This window comes from Myodes glareolus, chromosome 16 (genome assembly GCF_982192425.1).
Source record: "Myodes glareolus chromosome 16, mMyoGla1.1, whole genome shotgun sequence".
NCBI classification, from domain to species: domain Eukaryota; kingdom Metazoa; phylum Chordata; class Mammalia; order Rodentia; family Cricetidae; genus Myodes; species Myodes glareolus.
Genome location: NC_142041.1, coordinates 44,628,193 through 44,648,269, shown reverse-complemented (window position 1 = coordinate 44,648,269; position 20,077 = coordinate 44,628,193). Strand labels below are relative to the sequence as shown.

General features: G+C 36.6%; 1 protein-coding gene across 4 annotated transcripts in view; it reads left to right on the top strand.

Moving 5' to 3' along the window:
* The window catches only part of Epha7 (EPH receptor A7), a 152,063-nt gene extending 140,822 nt beyond the window's left edge, over positions 1 to 11,241 (top strand). For all 4 annotated transcript variants that reach the window (XM_048420221.3, XM_048420220.3, XM_048420219.3 and 1 more), the window contains exons 15-17: positions 4,987 to 5,180; positions 6,177 to 6,332; positions 7,529 to 11,241. In XM_048420221.3, the coding sequence (XP_048276178.1) occupies positions 4,987 to 5,180; positions 6,177 to 6,332; positions 7,529 to 7,643 (465 nt within the window). In that variant the 3' untranslated portion in view covers positions 7,644 to 11,241. The remainder of the gene's footprint in view (positions 1 to 4,986; positions 5,181 to 6,176; positions 6,333 to 7,528) is intronic.
* Positions 11,242 to 20,077: the final 8,836 nt, after the last annotated feature.

Here is a 20,077-nt window from a genome sequence, read left to right as displayed (position 1 = left end):
AATCCATTTTATTTCTTTTTTGACAGAAAAGGTTCTCTTCTGGAATCTGGCCAAAGTTTTTAGTCAATGGATAGATCTGTGTGTTCCCCACTACATGAGGGGCTTCTCTGTGTACAGAAATATATTACATTACCAGAAATGGTTGTTCTTATCAGATTTTATCATATATTCAAGTGCCCTATCATTGAGTTACATATGCCCCAAGAGGGAGCATGTGGCGCTTTCCTCAGTTTTATCAGGTCAAGTACTCAGAGAAAGCCACGCCCATATTTCAAATCACCTTCAAATGTCATTGGCTTTGGGGATCAAACACCAAGAACAACTCACTATAAGGAAATAGAGAGAGGACTGGCAGCAAAGTAGTCAGTGGTTCTGGTAGCTGTCTGATGCTTGTCTTTACTCTGGACAGAGAAGGGAAAAATAGGGGACAAGAAAATAGGTCCATACATGGCTACACATAGTCGAGCCGTTTATCACTTCATAAACATTTGAATAACCAATTTTTATTTCCAGATACCTGTAGTTTTCTGGAATTTCAATGCAATGGAAGCAGGTTAACATGTGTTAATGAAACCAAAACCTTAAGCTTTCCCAGGACATTTCCCACTTTCATTTTTCAGAAAGTATGTAGTTATTTAGCAGGTTTACTTAATGGCCTTCCAAAGAAAACTCATGTTTGAGTCTCTGAGGAGTGAGGACCGATGAGTGGACGCTAACCCAACAGGCTTCTGGGAATTTTAGGAAGTATGTTTTCAGTAAATTCACTGAACTCATCGGCCACTTAATCCGTATGCTTCATTGTTTCCACGAATATGTTCATGTAAAAAAAATACTCTTAGTCTTCTCACTGGAAATGTAAAATATTTTGTAGCTCCATGAACTCTGATCAGATCACCTACATCCAATTCTGTCTTCCCTAACAACGATGGGATTTGAACACTTTCTGTTCTGCAAATTCTTTATTTCTAAAGTTAGTACAATAATTGCATTTGCTTAAGATAGTTTCTGTAACAATAAAAAATTCCATATAAATCATGCAGTAGAAATTGATATATAGTCACTATAATTGTTAGCTGTGTCTTTAACTGGCAAGTTAATGAAATAAAAACTTCAGAATGCAGAACATCAGTATCAACAAGGCGTGATTTTGTGGACTAGCTCATTGCCAAAAGATAAAACTTGAATCATGCCCAACTGCCCTAAATAGAGAGGCATTCCCGAGAGAGCCTCTGGCACTCCTATAGTAGTGGTCAATATTGTCAATGGGAACTTCTGGGCCCCAAATGAGGTCTCAAGCTAGGATATATTGAAATTTTGTGTTCTGCTACGACTGTTCTGGATATATAGCCATTATAGACTGTTCTGGATATAAAGACCCATTATGTCTTTAAACATTCAAAGCTATTCTGTTTCCTACCAAGGTCACTAGTTTTCTCTAGTGCCACTGTAGAATTTGTAAGTTTCTAGAATGCAATGGGACACATACAAAAGTTCATTAACTCTTTCCTTCCTGTAAGGAATTTAATGGTACTTGCTTCCTTGGCACAAACTTCTAAACGTAAATGGGATCCTAAGCTCAAGAATCCTAGAAGGCATCGTGAAAGTTGGAAGCCCTATTGAACAGTTGGGTACCAGAAGGATCATGAAGAGAATTTTCTTTTAAAAGATGATCTTGAGCATAAGGAAAATAGATAATTCTTTCTACAGTATTCTTCTGAGGCAACCTAAAAAAGTACATATGGGGGCACTAATTAGGAAGCAGAGGAAATGATGAGAATTGACATCATGCTATAGATGTTGAAGTGACATTTTTTTCAAATTAGAAAAATATTATATGTGTTCTGTATAAGCAATCTCAGCCATATGGGAAGTCACTCTTTCCAGTGGGAAAGATATCTTCCCAAGTATTTATTACATTATCATTTTAATGCATAAAACTTTGGAAGTTATTTACATTTCACAAGCTTTGTCATTATTTAAATCACTTAGCCAAGATTTCCAAAAGTATGTTTACTTTTCTCTCGTCTTTTCCACACAACACTCGAATCCAAGAACAACATTGTTACTTGAATGTTAGATAATATTCTGTTATAGTCCGGTCACTAATTGCACTTACTGCTCTTAAAGAGGATCTGGGTTCAATTCCAAGTACATATTTCTCACAACATGTATATCAGTTCTGGGGATGCAACACCCTTTTTGGTCCTTGTGGGTATGAGGCACACACATGCTACTCATACATACATGCAGGCATACCACCCATATGCCTAAAATAAAAAAAGAAATAAAACTTTAAAATACGATTCTATGTGTATATGTACATATGTTTGCTATATATACACATAGATGCAATCTGTGTAGAGATACCATTTCTGTGTGCTTGCCTGTGGGATAAATAGCATGATAGAGATGTACTTTTGAGGAATGTTTTCAGTGATATGTACTTAGGAATGGGGATCATCAACTCTCATATAGCCTTTGTGTGCTCACAATCACTGGTTCATAACGTTTTCCCCTCACTGATGTTCAGAAACTAACAGTGCTCTTAGAAACAAATAAGACTTTGTAAAGACTTAACCCTGATACTATAATCGTATACTACAGGAAGTGAGCAGTTATTTTCTTAGTACTTAACATATGCTGTTTCAGGACTTAGAATCATGAAGATGTGTTAATTAATTGTCTATGCAAAGTAAAGAAATTAGAGCGTCGTGCTCAGCTTTCTGACTGGGACAACTCAAAATTGGATGAGACAGGAAAAGATTGAGGGGGCGTGACTTGTTCGATTTTCAACTAATAGATTGTGATACACATGAAAACTGTGGGCAGATATTTGTAGTAAACCGTTGAAATACAAACAGTTCTGCAATTTGAAAAGATTTGGCACTAGAAATTTTTAGTTAACACTTTTTAAAAATTGACTTATAAAGTTTATCTATTCACTTTATAATTGACTCATGCATATATCTCTTCAATTACAATTCAATTACAATTCACGTCTATAATAAGTTTTTCTCCTAAATGCATTGTTTCTAGTTACATCAATTGTTTTTACTTTCTAATTTCCATTTGTATTAGTGTGCCATGTCTTAAAGATTACATACATCTTGTGGACAAGTGTCCCTAAACATGTCAAGTTCATTAGCATTTATAAAGTCGGTGCTTTGTTTGATTATATTGCCTTTATTTTCTTCAAAAAAAAAAAAAACTAAAGGTCACTTTTCCAGTGACCTTGGGATTGTAATATATTTACAGCATTTATCCTTTTTTTTTCTTCCTCCAAATCCTTCTGTATACATCCCCACACTCTCTTTAAAATATATGGCTTCTTTTCATCAGTTGTTATTACATGCATATATTCATAACAAATACACATATATTCCTCTATACTTGTATAAATGTTTTCAGGGCTGACACTTTAGCAGTGGACAAACAATTGATGCGCTCTTCCCTGAAGAAAGCCACCTCTCCCACTCTTACCATCCTTCACTTGCCTATAGTTCTTTGTGTAGGTCTGGGGACTCATATGGTTTTGCCCATCTACGATGGCATGTTCATTGGGGTCATACTTATTCAGTTCATGCTTGGGAAGTAATGTTGGAAAAACTTTATATGTGTGACTACTACATTTCTAGGAGAGAGAGTCTCACAGAAAATTCCCTGGTCATCTGTCTTTTACAGCTTTATTACCCCTTTCCCACAATGTTCCCTGAGTGTTAGGTATGGGAGTGTTTTGTGGATGTATCCTTTGGGACTAGGCTGTAGAACTCTGCATTTTGATTTGTTGTAATTTTGTAGAGTGGTCTCTGTTGCAAAAATATGTTATGGTTATTGGAGGAGAAACTGCAACCACTAATTTACTAAATCAACATAATCCCTAAAGACAATCTATAGACATGTGTCTTTACATCCACAGATTTTTCTTAACTGTTTAATGCTGTCATATTAGCCAGTGTCAAGGATCTGTATTTTTTCTTGAGTAATATTATTATTTTTAAAGCCCTTACTGGTGTTGCTTACCTTCCTATTATCTTCCCCATGTTATTCAAATTAGTAATAACTTTAGATTTTAAGAATGTTTTTCTTTTAATATAACTAAGAATCTTGGTAATACAAAACTTAAGCTCTCCATTGTCTTTACAGAAATGTTTATACAAACCTATTTTATGTTTTTAATTAATATTCGAACTTAAAGCAATAATTCCCCTGCATGTTTTATACATAAATTGTCCATGGTAAAAAAATTTTAAACTAGCACAGTGAATCATTAAGCCTTGACTAAAAACTCTTCTCGGTTTTCCGCTTTAAAACTTTCTCTATGCTTGGTACTTTCCAGCTTCTCCTGCCAGGTAGGTGAATGTGGAGGTAGGAAGCAGTCCAGCCACAGTGTATGCACCAGAGCAAATTGTGTCCAACAAACTCTTGCTTCTCATTACTAAGGAGAGTAACCTGCACCGTTGTTAAGAGACTAGTGTGTTTGATAGAATGTTCTGACACAGCACATTCACATGGTATGATCTCTTGTTCTAAAAGTGTCACCTGCTCCCATCAGAAAAGGAAACTCTTTGGTTTCCTCTCAATAACTCCATTTCTTTTTCCATTTTCATTATCTTTTACTTCTATGCACATGTGTATTCTTCCAACTATATTCAGCGAAGAGCGTTCCACAACATGTTCCCTTCGAAAACCTCTGGGGTGGCATTAAAAATATTTCCATCTCTTGCACCCTGTGTGAACTTAATTGTCGTTCCCTGTTGCTGACTTAACTAGGAAATGTCATCATATCCTGCACCTCATGGACCCCGTAATAGGGTGCTTAATATATTCATGTCTGTTTTGGAAAGAAAAAAAAAGATTTTTTCTTTTTTTTTTGTAAGCAATATGTCTCGCTCTTACCTGGATAAATCATTTTGCCTTCCAAGCAGTTCATTTCATTGTAATTGAAGCTCAGTTGGTAATATTTTTTCATGTCCTTTTGGCTACCAGGTCATAAAAGCAATAGAAGAAGGTTATCGTTTACCAGCGCCCATGGACTGCCCAGCTGGACTTCACCAGCTAATGCTGGATTGTTGGCAGAAAGAACGGGCGGAAAGGCCAAAGTTTGAACAGATAGTCGGAATTCTAGACAAAATGATTCGAAACCCAAGTAGTCTGAAAACACCCCTGGGGACTTGCAGTAGGTAAGAACTCTCCAGTGAGATGAAACTGAATAAAATTAAAATATCTGCATAAACCGTTTGCTTCCTCAGCTTGGCTCCAACACAAACTGACATCCGTGTTCAACCATAAATCCAGAGTAAAATGTTATGTTACAAAGCTTTATTGGCTTTTATTTTCATATGTTTTATTTTAATTACTATTTAAAGAAATCCATGCATTGTTACTGGATTTCCATTGTCTTAGGACTTAGGATAACACCAGTTGTCTTTCTCAGAAAATCTTCTGTGCTTCCTAGGTTTTGTGAGCAGGCTGGGGTGCATGATTTCAAGTTTGTAGTATTGTTTTCTAACTTTTACCATGTTGCTCTTGCTTGGGCATATTCTTATATTCTTATTTATTATTGTGCATTTTTTTGATAAAATGCTTCTGTAGAATTAGAAATTATTAAAAGTAACTCAGCGTATGCTATGCTAGCTGCCCATTAGGAACAGCCCTTCCCTTACAGCACAGGGCACCATGGGGCATTTCCAGCTTCCCTTTCAGGTAAGCTTGCTGCTGTGGGCTGTGTTCGCAGGGGCCTATTATCTCCATGGGACTCCCAGTATGTCATCAAAATGGAGAATTTTTAATGCTCTGAATAGCACCGTGGTGGCCTGGCTAAGTTAGGATACGCCAGATATACTTCCTTTACTCTCAGCCACTTGTAAAAAAAAGCCAGAGAACAAATGTGGTCCTTCCAAGAATCTTCACTGATAGCATTTATGAACGTGTGGCAGACATGGCCCAGTGAGCACGCATCTAATTAAAATTTAAATTCAGGTATTTGTCGTTTCCGGATAACTTACTTGGTTTGGGTTATTATATAGATCAATTCAACCATCTGGCTTCATTTTCTACTAACCCCCACACCCCCACACACACACACATACTTTGATTTGTTTGTTTTTGTATTACAAGGATTTCGTTTCTTTGGTAATTTCTGAGAGTGTTTGCCTCTGTGTTCTGTTCTCACCTAGGCCCATAAGCCCCCTTCTGGATCAGAGCACTCCAGACTTCGCTGCCTTCTGCTCGGTTGGAGAATGGCTGCAAGCTATTAAGATGGAAAGGTATAAGGATAACTTCACTGCAGCCGGCTATAACTCACTGGAGTCAGTGGCCAGGATGACTATTGAGTAAGTTTCAACTTGTTAGATTGCATTTAAGAATTGATTAGGTGCAGTCCCCAATTCATAGACTAGGTTATCCTCTTGATTGTAATGCTCATATTTCTATAGTGCTTTAAGCATAAATTCTTTTCTAAATGGCATACTAAATCATTTCGTGAAATCAGTTGTCATATGTGAATTTTGTAAATGATAGAGCTAAAGATCAGAAAATCTTAATATCCTTTGTAGTGACTCAGCAGGAGGTTGCCATGTGACCTGTCTCCATTGCCAGTGTTCTGGGCCCTGTGCAGTGGACTTACTATACCATCCATGTCCCTATGTACTGAGGAGTAGTTCTACAATCAGCTTTAAAATTGCTATGAACTTGGAAGTCGGAAGAACTAAGTTTTCCCTTCTAGCTTATCACTGAATAAACAGTCTTCGGAACTCTCCGGAAGAACTCACAGCCTAGTAACCAAATACTCTTTCTGTATAGTACAGAAATGGCATGCATGTGAACTTCAGTATACCACACTGTTGCTTCCATTTTTTTTCTAACAGCCATGCCGATAAAGCTGACATGTTTAGGCCTGCATTTCCAAAGTAATCCTTATTTCTTTAAATCAGTGCTTTCGAAAGACAAAAGGATAAACATAGTTATGCTGAACTTACTGCACATTTAAACTGTGACTGTAGCATTGTACGTGTACATAACAGTTCTACTCCTACTGTTGAACTGAAGGGAAGTGATTGTGCAGCTAGGAATGCATGCTCAGAATTACAGAGTTCCATTCACTGCACATTATTGTGTAACATTGATTTCTAAGCTTTAGACGAGATTCCAGAAAATATTTCCATTACCGGAATACCCCATTTTTCCCAGTAAAATCATTTAAAACTTTCACTATTCCCAGCAACATTTAATTACCTTTTACATTGATAACAGCATCTTAAGGTTGAAACAATTTTTATATAAAATTTCAGGTTAGTTAAAAAGCACCAATATGGCAAATTAAAAGACAGACTTGTTAATACAATTTTTCAAAGGAGACTGTCCAAAGAGATCAAAGTATGATCTTGGGGAAGAACTGTAGTGTTCAAGAAGACTGTTAGTATCTGTTAGCCTAAAGTATACAGAAAATTTTATTGATAATTGAACGAACCCTTAGGACATTATCGGTTCTTTGTAATATGTCTAATAAGCATGCACTTGTCTTTTCCAGTGATGTGATGAGTTTAGGGATCACATTGGTTGGCCATCAGAAGAAGATCATGAGCAGCATCCAGACTATGCGAGCACAAATGCTGCATTTACATGGAACGGGCATCCAAGTGTGACCCGCAGTTCTTCCTCATGTGGAGCTGAGGACTGCAGGGGAACTGCTCTGGCCTTCAGTATATGCATAGAATGCTGCTAGAAGACAGTTGATATACTGAGTCCTTCCTACAATAAAGAGAAGATTTTAGAAGCACCTACAGACTTGAACTCCTAAGTGCCACCAGAATATACAAAAAAAAAAAAAAAAAGGGAATTTAGGATCCACCACTGGTGGCCAGGAACACAGCAATGACAATATACAAAGTACTACCTGAAAAACATCCCAACACCTTGAGCTCTCGAACCTCCTTTTTATCGTATAGACTTTTTAAAATGTACATAAAGAATTTAAGAAAGAATATATTTGTCAAATAAAAATCATGATCTTATTGTTAAAAACAATGAAATATTTTCCTTAAATATGTGATTTCAGGCTCTTCTTTTCCAGAACCATCTGTGTTTATTCTGCATAAGGACTTTGTTTTAGAAAGTTATTTGTAGCTTTGGACCTTTTTGGTGTTAAATTTATGACACGTTACTACACTGGGTACCTTTGAAAGAATCTCAAACTTAAAAACAAAATTATGCACATAGTGGAGGATATGACTTTGTCATTCATGGCTTTGGTATCCTTGCTGTGCCATTTTGTTCTGTTTAACCAGTGATGTTTTGATATTGTTTGCTGATTGGCAAGTAGTTCAAAATTGCAAGTTGCCAAGAGCTCTGATATTTTTTAGCAGGATTTTTATTTTAAATAATCAGAAAACATACTAACTTTTCAATGAAAGAAAAAAAGCAATAATTGTCCATAAATACTATAAGGCACTTTTAACACATTGTTTATAGAGTGATTTACTAGAAAGAATTTAATAAAAATGTCAAATTCTAGGTTTATGTGTATAAGACAGAAGACTGAGGCTTCATCTGAAGATGCTGGTGAAGGCGGGTCTGCAGGCCGGAGTTCTCAAGCATTAGTGAAAACCCGGTCCGAGCACGTCCAGAGTTTTCAGACTTGTGACATTAAGAAATTTAGGAGTTGACCTATATTTTGTATTCTTTCTTGTTGAATGCAGTCCAAATACAAAAGTAAAGAATTCAATCGTCTATTGTTACTCTGAAGCAAGATCAAAGGGACAGTTCACTTCTCACCACTCAAAGACAAATTTACCAGAGAAACTTCAGTGAGAAGCAAAGCGAAACAGGTATTTTATCTATGAACACACAAACACACAGACACATAAACACACACAACACACAAAACTCTTTTAGATCAAAACTCTTTTACCACAGAAGGAAGAAGTAAAGGGTCTGGCTTTTCCGTTTCCACTTATTTATTAAACCATATTCTTTGGTTACTGTGTTAGAATTTCATAAGCAATAATTAAATGTGTCTTTATAGATATTTCAGGAATGTATACATAGTTGAGTAATGTTTTCAAAAGTTACAAAGAATCATGAACTACCCCAAACCGAACTGTTGTACTTCCAAAGAAAATTGGGCTGTTTATAATGATTTTCGTAGAGAAGGATCCCAGGGATCGGTCCTAATTGGTGTTGTTTGATAATGTGGACATCCACAAACAGACAAACAAACAGGTAACAAGCAAAATCTGTAAATGTTCCTTTGTAAAACTTGTAAATTTTCTTTCTACCGTCTTGTTTTGTATGCACATTTCTCGGCAGTGGCTCTGAGTACATTGAAAATGCACTATATATTTTTCTATTTTACTTGCAGAGCTTCACAAAGAAACAGGTATTTTCAGTGCTACATAATGTGTTCTCCCACATTTAGGACCAAAGATGGCTATAGAAAATCTTAAATGGATTGCTTCCCAAACCCCTCCCCACCCGTTTTTCTTTTTAAATCACTGTACAGTGTTATTTGATATTTTAAGTTATTTTTTTTGATTGAGTAGGAAAACTCATTTTAATTTCACAAAAATGTTTTTCGTCCCTAAGGAAAAAAAATAATCTGTAAAAATAGTTTTAATTAGCATAATCCAGTCACCTAGACACTTCCATTTGTAATCTTTGTAATAGACTGTAAATATATTTTTGGAACTATAACACAATGTGCTTGAGGGTTATTTTTCAGTGTCTGCAGTGTATACAAGTGTTTATACTCAGTACAGCACTTTACAATTCTAATCAGTAGCTTTGGCCTTCGTGCGAATGAGTGAGAGTTTGAGCGAGTGTTCTCTAATTCCGTTTGGATTCTGGACTCACTTATAATGAAGTTCTTTTCTTGTTCATAGCTTAAGGTGCTTATTTTTTCTATTAAGATTAAATTAACAAAAAGCCATTCTAGAAATAGAAGACACAGTATGGTACATGCAGACAGAAACTTTCCTGCTTTTTCTAGTAATAGATTTATAGTTGAGTAGACTTCCTTAAGTAGAAGGGCAGAATAAAAGTTTTTCTTTTGAGTTTTTTTTTTCCAAAAATAACTTTTTTCTTCAGCAATATACCTCATCTGCCTTAAATTTTTTACAGCTCTTTACAGGGAAAGGGGAGAAGGGATGGGAAAGACACACAGCACAATAGGAAGTGGATGATTGCATTGTGCTCTCTCGTTTGTAGGTTTCTTTTCCTAATCAACACTATGATTTTGAAGTACATGTATGTGAAACAAACCCGAAGAGAAAAGGAATTAGCATTGTGAACGTGATTGTAACCCTCTCTTCGGGAAGGAGATGAGATGCTGTTGCGATGAGAATGTACAACTTGCACCTTGAAATCTTTTTTGATAACTAGTGCTCAGGGGAGGAGAAGTAGGGAAAGCAAATGTCCAACAGAGAACTCCAAAATTATGAAACACACAACAGGAACGGCCTCCTTGCTTTAATACAGCCACCTTTTATAGAATACCACCCGCCCACTTGACCTGGTTTGCGTTGAGTATTGACATACAAGTTACTTGCTACAGTGGGAGCTAATATGTTCTCAGCAATGGATCAGGGTCTTGTTTACTAGAACTGGTGGCTCATGCTTGGCAGAGCACTATTAGTTGAATCATATTGTATACTTATGTAATCTACATTAGCTAGTACTATTTAGGACTATATTTTAATTGCTCCTCTTATTGGTGTTTTTAAGGCAATTGAAAGGGTGTATGTCACCTGACTTTTCTTTAGGTAATGCTGATTCCTCCCCCTACACCCCCTTTTGTTTCCTGAGCAGCCTACAACTGTTCTGCTCGTCTCTGTGCATGTTCCAATGAATTACTGATGTGTATTTTTTTGCTATATGTGGAGAAATCATGGGGAACTGTGGGCGAGATATGCTTTTTGTTGGTTGAATTTTGTCCCTCCTTGCCTAAGAATTACTACAGGGGTCATCCTTTTATAAGGACAAAATGCTTTTGAACAGTGTCTTCAATGTATCAAGCACAAATAACTCTTTCTTCAACACGAATCATAAGTCTCTTTTTACCAGCTTAAAATAATAAACGAGTCTATTAGACAATATAATGAAAATCCTGTCTCCAGTCATTGGCGGGTTCCTTCACATGTCTTATGTTTTCCTTTCTTACCTAATAACGTGGGAAGAGATTACGTTTTGTAGAAATAGTTCAGTGAGCTGATCAGAATATGAATAAAACTGCTTATTCCTCCCCCTCCCCCTTGTATACTGATCTAATTTCACTCTAATCATTGATTATGGAATAACAAGACAGTTTACAAAAGGCCAGATTGTTGAACTAAAACCTGTTTTTGTTTGTTCCTGAAGCTACTACATGAGAATAACAAGAATATTTGCATAAGAAAGGAAATACTTTGTCTTTGACCCTTGACAGACTTGTTAAACATCTGACACAGCAGATGACACTGGGGAAATTTGCATTTGTACTACTGGGTAACACAAACAGGAAACAGCTCAAAGAGAAAGTAGGACCCCATCGGTTGGGTTGTCTGATACAGACCCTGGCTTAATGGTTAACTTGCAAATGAAACTAAGAAAATCAAGCACTCTTATGGCACCAACAGCTCAAGGTGAGCAATGAATAGCAAACATACCAAGAAAATGGTCCTTGTGCTGAAGTGCCCAGTGCTGATGCAAGGGAATCATGTCTCTGATGATACTTATGCTGGTCTGAACCAAAATGCAAGGAGAATATTGAAACTTAGGTCTGCTCTGCCCATACCTGCAAAACGATAATGAATAATATAGTGGTCAAAGAAGTAAGACAGTAATGAAGAGAGAAAAGAGCCATTGCTAACTGTACATAATGAATGACTGCTGAGTTCAGAAATGAGCAAATATTTCTTAAAGTTCTGTTTTTATCTGTGGTATAATAGTATCATCACAATGTCTTTCCCCAGAATCATTAAGATATAACTTAAAATCATGTGCCCACTATGAAGCAAAAAGTTATTTCAGTACTTATGCTACTAATCAATATATTTTGGTAGAGCATTTCTCTTTGCTCTTTCCCTTGGCTGTGTATTTCATACTTGAATAAAAACTCAGTATCAGTTCTGAGGACAAAGTCTGAAAGAAGACATGAAAATTTAAAAAAAAAAAAAGAGTGATCAGGTTCCTAAACACAAACACACAAGCATCACAAGTACATATATATATATATATATATATATATATATATATATATATATATATATATAAATATATTGGAGAGTGATAAAAACCAACACACGGCTCCTAGGATTTGAAAACTGTTGAGATGCAGTGTGTCTGAGACCATGTCCTGTCCACAGGCCTTGCTCTGTGCTCTCTTGTCTGTCTGCATCTCAGTACAGTTTAGGAATATGGGCAGGTTAGCAGCATTGCAGCATAAATTCTGCGAGTCTCATTAGAGTTAAGTGCTGTAGGGTTTTTTGTTTCAAGTTCAATGACTGAATGTAATTAAATCTATAATTAAACAATAAAAGATCTCTTTTGATTGACCTTGAGGTTAAAATAAATATAATTAATTGATTCAATTTAATTGAGCCTATTGCAGAGATGTTTAGTGGGTAAGGATAAGAAACACTAGTCTAGTGTTTCATAGGTCAGTAACAATCAAAGGAATTCCTAAAGTATTAAATAGTTATAGGCACTCCTAAATTTGATACTTTGGCAAAATAATATAGTGTGATTTGTTTTGTGCCTCTATGGATAACTCAGCTCCTTCGGGCATGATCTGCTCTTAGATTGGATTGCTTCAAATGTCCTAGATTTCTGAAGAATATTTTTGCTTTCTTTTTAAAATTTCTCACCTGTAATTAGATATCTCCATAGACTTTGTATGTAGCCAAAATAAGCATAAGGTATCTTTAGCATGTTGTTATAAACAGATGTGACTGTAGTTGTTTTGATTTCAAGATGCTCCTAAGGAGAAAGTGGTATATTTGCCTGAAGTGATGCTCATTCTAGTTGAGGACTGGGAAGAGATGTTCAAGTCTCCCTGTTATACCACATAGCCCAAACTGCATAAAATGCTTGTCTAGACAACAAACTGGAAAAAACAAAAAGAAAACTAATTACATGTGCAAAGCTGGCATTCAAGTGTTACTCTGTGAAATAGTTTCACAATTTCTGAAATGAGACAAACAGCTTAAAAACAATTTTTCTATGTGATGTGAACTTACATATACATCGTGTGGAAACCACAGACTCCAGCACAAATTATGAAGGCAAGGCTGATCTCACTTCCTTGACTTCCGTGTGGAAGGTAGACAGTATTTACATGAAAACGCATGAATGTGAGGGTCTAATGGACCTTTTAGGAAAAAGAAACACTTTGGTTGAGCTCTGACATTCATAGAATGTTGGTGATATGCTGGACCAGCATTAATGTGATATTATTTTACTTAGCTCCTCTACGGTCCATGCCAACCTCTCCCTGCATGAGCCAGAACTCAGTTGACAGGAATAGCAGAACGCTACATATAAACAATCTCAGCAGGACCTGAAGTGAACATGACCTAATGGTTACCACTCGTGTTCCCAAGGACTATTGAGATAGGTTTGGGGGTGAGGGAACTGTGCAAGGCAACAACTTTTAGAAGCTCTATAAGCTTCTAACTTCTGCTGTCCTTCACAGTTTTTTTTCTTAATTTTGCTAGGTACAGAAAGTAGGTCTGGAATTCATAACAAGCCTCCAACTTCAACCTCCTCACACTATTAAATGGTAGTGTTCCTCTTCTCATACAATTATCTTCTCTAAGCTTTCACCGATAACCAGCTATTAATGTCCTTTTTGTGTTCTGCCTCATTTCCAGTACTGTAAACACCTAACCCTGTTCTCCAGATTATTTGGGTGTATCTCTCCTATATTAAATGGACTAAGTGCTCTTAGAAAGCAGAAGCCAAATGGAATTCAATATCATCACTTTGCTTGCATTCGGTAGATATTCTATAACTCTTTCAAAATTTATGAAGAACAAATTAGTTCAAATTATATATGTGTGTGTATGTATATATACATATATGGTAGAACGTATCAGGTGCTCTGAAGGAAAAGTAAGGTACAGCAATGGGTGTTGAGAGAGGAAACTAATTTCAGAGCATGGATGGATGATTTGTGAGTGGCAGAAGCAGTAGGCATGCCCTTAGGGACTGAGAAGAGATGCACAGAGATGTGGAAGGTGGAGAAGCTGATTAACAAACAGGCCAGGATGCTCTAAATAGCAGTCTTTTAAGATGTTGAGAAGAAAGAGGAGATAACATTGGTTGTAAACATCTGAGCAAGATTAAAAGGCGATAAAATCAGAAGGAGGAAATTGGACTTGGTGAGAGAAGCCATGAACCTCTCATTATTTATTAATATCTCATTTGATAAAGCAAAAACAAAGATTCATTTTAAGGACTAATAAAGTATGATTTTTCATTATTAAAAATTTAGGGTGAGGCAAGGGAATATATTTTATTATCTTAAGCTTTAAAAATAGCTTTAATACAATGTTTAAAGTAAACATATAAGTAATTTTATAGTTAAGTAAAAAATAATATAAAACAGTGCAGTCCTGTAGGATACTTGTAAGCCTACTCTCCATTTACTTCATAAAAGAATGCAATAGCCAATAGGTAACTACTACAGAAGCTGGAATGAATGAATCCCAGATCATGTGGCATCATTCCTGCTTTGCACATATAAGAGAGAGAGTGATGAGTATAAAATTAGTGGTAATGGAGCCATCTTAAAAGTTGTTAGAGCGAGTCAGAAAGTTCTCAACAGGTGGTCAAACGAGACAATTTTGATCCCTTGAACCCAAGTAAAAATGGAAAAAAAACAACCCCATAAAGTTGTTATCTAATTCTCACATGCACAATGAGAAACAATATTTTACATTTTAAAAATTGTATCTGTTTGTACATACGTACATGTTTATGCATTTATATGTATGCAAGCATGTATGCATACATGGGGGCATGAGTATGGAGTTCCAAAAACAGATATAGAAGTTGGTTCTCTCCTTACCATGTAGATCCCAAGGAGAAACTAAAGTAGCCATTCTTGCCAGCTATGGTGGTATGAAGGAAAATGACTTGCAAACGGAGTGGCATTATTAGAAGGCATGGCCTTGTTAAAGTAGGTATGGTCTTGTTGGAGAAAGTGTGTCACTATGGAGACCAACGTTGAGGTCTCGTGTGTGCTCAAGTCATGCCCAGTGAGCTAGAACTCTCAGTTGCTTCTCTAGCACATTTCTGCCTACATGCCACCATGTCTCATCATGATGATGGACTAAACCTCTAAAACTATAAGCCATCCAATTAAAGGTTTTTATTTTATAAGAGCTGTCATGGTCTTGGTGTCTCTTCACAACAATAGAAATCTTAAAAGAGAAGATGGTAGCAGGGACTTGGATATTTTTATGATAGACCTGACCTTGTTTTTGGTTCAAAGAATTTGGACTTTGGACTTTGGTTTAAGACAGCAGTGGCATGTTTTAAGCAGTGCCTTATAGGTCATACGAATAGCAGCATAGAAGACAATGATGTTGATAATGATTTGAACTGTTGTGGATGACTCAAGAGGTTTCAGAGAAGAAGAATTTTAGGATGCCTACAGATAGATCATTCTTGTGATATTTTCATGACAAAACCAGTTGCTTTTTGCCCTAGTCCAAAAAGTCTTCCAGAGGCTAAACTGAACAGTTTTATATTAATTCTAGTGGCAGAGGAAATCTCAAAACAGCCTAGGATAGACTCTGTCATGTGGTTATGAGTGGTAACGCCAGTGAAGATTTATAATGTAAAGGAGCAAGCTGAGCAAGAAAAAATGCAAGATGTAGAACAATTTGAGGGGGAAAGGAGTACCTGGAAAGGAGGTGAGTGGAATGGAGTTAGTGGAATGGAGGAGCCCTGTGTTCCAAAGGATAAACAGATTAAAAAATGGAATGAAGTGAGTGGTGACCCAGGTAAGTTGTCAAAAGGAATTAAAGAAAAATTTATAGACAGGTATGTTGGTTCACGCCTTTAATCCCAATATCGGGAAAGCAGAGGCTGGTGACTCTCAGCCTGGTCTATCGAAAAAGTTCAAGGATAGTTCAGTTTAGGCAGAGAAGGTTACCATTAAAAAAAAGAAAGCTTGTGAATATGTGATTGAACAAGGGAGCCATGTTCCAGTCACAGCAAGCGGCATAACTTGGCAGCTTCAGCCATGTGGTTCTGAATTTACATTTAAGGAAAGAAGAAAGGTATTATGGAATTTGTTTTCAAAATTAAGGAGAGCCACCACCAACGCCAGACAATTATCAGATGTGTTCTTGAATGGAGGCCTACAGAGGCCATTGTGTGAAGCTGTGAAGTTGAAGCCTGGGTTTCCTTGGAGACCCCAATATGTTGGAGATGCCAGAGTCCTGTGATACTTGCCCAAAAAAAGCTGATTACAGGGAGTGGAACCAGACCAAGAGAAGGATGTTGTAGTCAACAAAGCTGAAAGGAGTTGGAGATCTAAAGAGTGTTTTGACATTAGACATGGAAATGAATTGTTGGGAGTTTGCCCTGGTTATTTTTGGTCTTGCTTTAGTCCAATATTTCCTTGCTATGCTCCCTTTCCTACATTTTAGGATGATAATGTATATATAATGTATATATATTGCTTGGAAGTATGTGGTTTTTTTTTTTTTTTTGGTTTGATAGGGTATTTCAGTTAAAAGAATGCATGAATCCCAGAAGACACTTTGAACATTGGGCTTTTAGCCATTTTTGAGACTGTTAAAGTCTATGGGACTTTTGAAGTTGGATTAAATACATATTTGCATTATGATATGGCTACAAGCTTGTGGAGACCAAAAAATGAAAAGTGGTGGTTTAAGGGTATAGGGTCCCAGGGGATTGGCACTATTAACAGGTGTGGCCTTGGAGGGGGTAGGTGTGGTCTTATTAGGGAAAGAGTGTCACTGTGTAGGTGGGCTTTGAGGTTTTTACATGTGATTAACCCATGCTTGGTGAGTCAGCTTACATCCTGTTGCCTGTAAGATACAGAACTCTCAGCTCCTTCACCAGCACCATGTCTGCCTGCATGTCACCATGTCCTATCATGAAGATAATGAAATAAATCTCTGAAACTGTAGAAAACCCAAGTAAATGTTTTCCTTTGTAAGAGTTGCCATGGTCATAGTGTCTCTTCACAGTAATAGAAACCTTAACTAAGATAGAAAACAGTTTTAACTGCTGAAGCATTTTGCTAGCCCAGGAAATATGGTATCAAACACATCCTTAACACTCAATTTCCACAGAAATGAGTTTTAGGATTCAAATCATGCTTGCTCCCCACCTCCTATTTATCTTTACTCCTTTTTTCCCAGTACCACTAAACACATTTGTCAAATAATTACCAAAAAAAAAGCAAGAATTTTCTCATTTGTTTTTCAAACAATTGCCTGGTATATACAATTGGCTTTAACATTTTGCTGTTTCACGCCTAGTGCCATTCTCAGAACCATTTCCCTAAATTCTATTTACATCACCTGCCCAGTCCTGTTTCTACTTGCTTTAACATACAACTTCCTCAGTAATTTCTCTCACACATAAGGGATCATACCATTTCCCAGCACAAAAAAGTTATACTAGTCACTGAGCATAAAACTTACTTAATTTTTAATAAGACATCCACAGTTGGGACCTTTTCTATTCCTTTCTCCATGCTATTGATTAACTAAGCACATCGATTTTAGCATTCAAAACTGTTTCATATACTTTGAACTACAATCTTTTTTAGGGAATAAGAACGTACAATGTATCTTAGAATCCCACAAATTAAAGGCTATATATGTATGGTGTGTCTTCTTATGCAATAATATTTAAGATTTTTCAATTAATTTTTATAAATTTCTACTGAAAAGAAAATTTTAATTTAATGAAAAGACCAAAATTCTTACTCACTTTTTTCTCTTCTGATGTATCTCTCTGGTAATGGGAGCTAACACCAAGCACATCATTTTATTAAGATTATACCATTTTCTTTAGTATAATATGCTGTTTACTTATAGGTAAACAAGTTTCATTTACATTTTCATTCATATGAACACATGCTTTAACTTTTGTCTGTTGTTGCCTTTGTAGAAGGAATAGGGCAATTTTCCCTCCGCATGTTGTGATCTTGTGTTGTCAGAGGCTGCTTGTTGTTTCCCAGCCGCTGGGCAGTTTAGACCCAAAATAATCACACAGAAACTATATTATTTAAATCACTGTTTGGCCCATTAACTCTAGTTTCTTATTTGCTAACTCTTTCAACTTAATTTAACCCATCTCCATTAATCTGTGCATCACCACGCAGTCATAGCCAACCAGTAAAGTTTCAGCACATCTGTATCTGGTGGGAGCTCCCTGTCTTCTCTCTGACTCCGCCTTCCTTCTCCCAACATTCACGCTAGCTTTCCCTGCCTAGTTCTTTTCTGCCCTATCATGGGCTCAAGACTGATTTTTATGAACCAATGGTTTTCACAGCATACAGAGGGGAAATCACACATCAATCTTGCAAAGAAGCTAGGAAATAGTCTTATTTCCCATTAGCCAATCATATCTCAAATTTTATTTCTTCCTCTAGTAGTCAACTGTGTTCCCTCATAGATAAGATTCAGTTTTCCTAATTATCTTTATGTTTTGAAATCTTAACACAGTGCCAGACACCTAGCAGACTTCTGAAGGTTGTATGATTTGTGAATCTCCAGGTCCAAAGCACTCCGACTCCAGAAGTATGTGCTAACTATGCATAGATTGTTCTCTGCAGTGGATTCAGCTACTCATACTCCTGAAGCCTACGTTGATTCCATGTCACAGAATTCTCCCAGTAGCTACAGTGTGCCTGTTTTCAATGATTCCTCATTTCAATTGACTTGAAACTCTAGACAATAATATCACAATGCTTAACCTATTTACTAAGAATACACACTCCAGATAAACTAAGCATTCAAGAGTGACATGTTAATTTCTGTGTAAACATTGTAGTCTTATCCAAACAACTGTCCACAAACTTTTAGGTTGAGAATATATATAATATATGCATATAAAATATATGCATATATGCACTGATGAATATCTTACATATCACCATAGAATCTTCATCTGGCAATGAATGGAGATAGAGACAGAGACCCACATTGGAACACTGGACTTAGCTCCCAAGGTCCAAATGAGGAGCAGAAGAAGGGAGAACATGAGCAAGGAAGTCAGGATCACGAGGGGTGCGTACACCCACTGAGACGGTGGGACTGATCTAATGGGAGCTCACCAAGGCCAGCTGGACTGGGAGTGATGGAGCATGTGATCAAAATGGACACTCTGAATGTGGCTGGCAATGAAGGATGACTGAGAAGCCAAGGACAATGGCCCTGAGTCTTGATTCTACTGCATGGACTGACTTTGTGGAAGCCTGGTTTGTTTGGATGCTCACCTTTATAGACCTGGATGGAGGGGGGAGGACCTTGGACTTCCCAAAGGACAGGGAACCCTGACTGCTCTTAGCACTAGAGAGGGAGGGGGATGTGGGGAGGGGGAGGGAAAAGGGAGGCAGGGAGGAGGTAGAAATTTTTAATAAATAAATAAATAAGAAAATATATATAATATATGCATATAGAATGTATGCAATATATACTTATATATGAATCATAGTTCATATAATATACAACATATTTCATAGTATAAAGCATAGTTCATATAATACATGAAATAAAGATATATCACATATTATTAAAACTGCACATGCATAATTCATTCTTACTCTTTACATGTCTTCTTTTCTCTTCTTCAAATATTTGTACTAACCATGACTCCATCTTGTGACTACTTCTCTCCTTTCACAAGACATCCATGTAGCTCAACCTAAGTCATCATCACATACGGTATTAAAGCTTCATTCTTCTATTTAGCACTCTTAAAATGTATGTTTAAATTGATTCTTTTTATTTATTTTTGTAGATTAAAGTGATTTAGAAAAATGTGCCACTATAATTCTGCACCTCTGGTCTGTGTTCTTCAACAGGCAGCAAACGTGCTGTCTGCCTTTCTA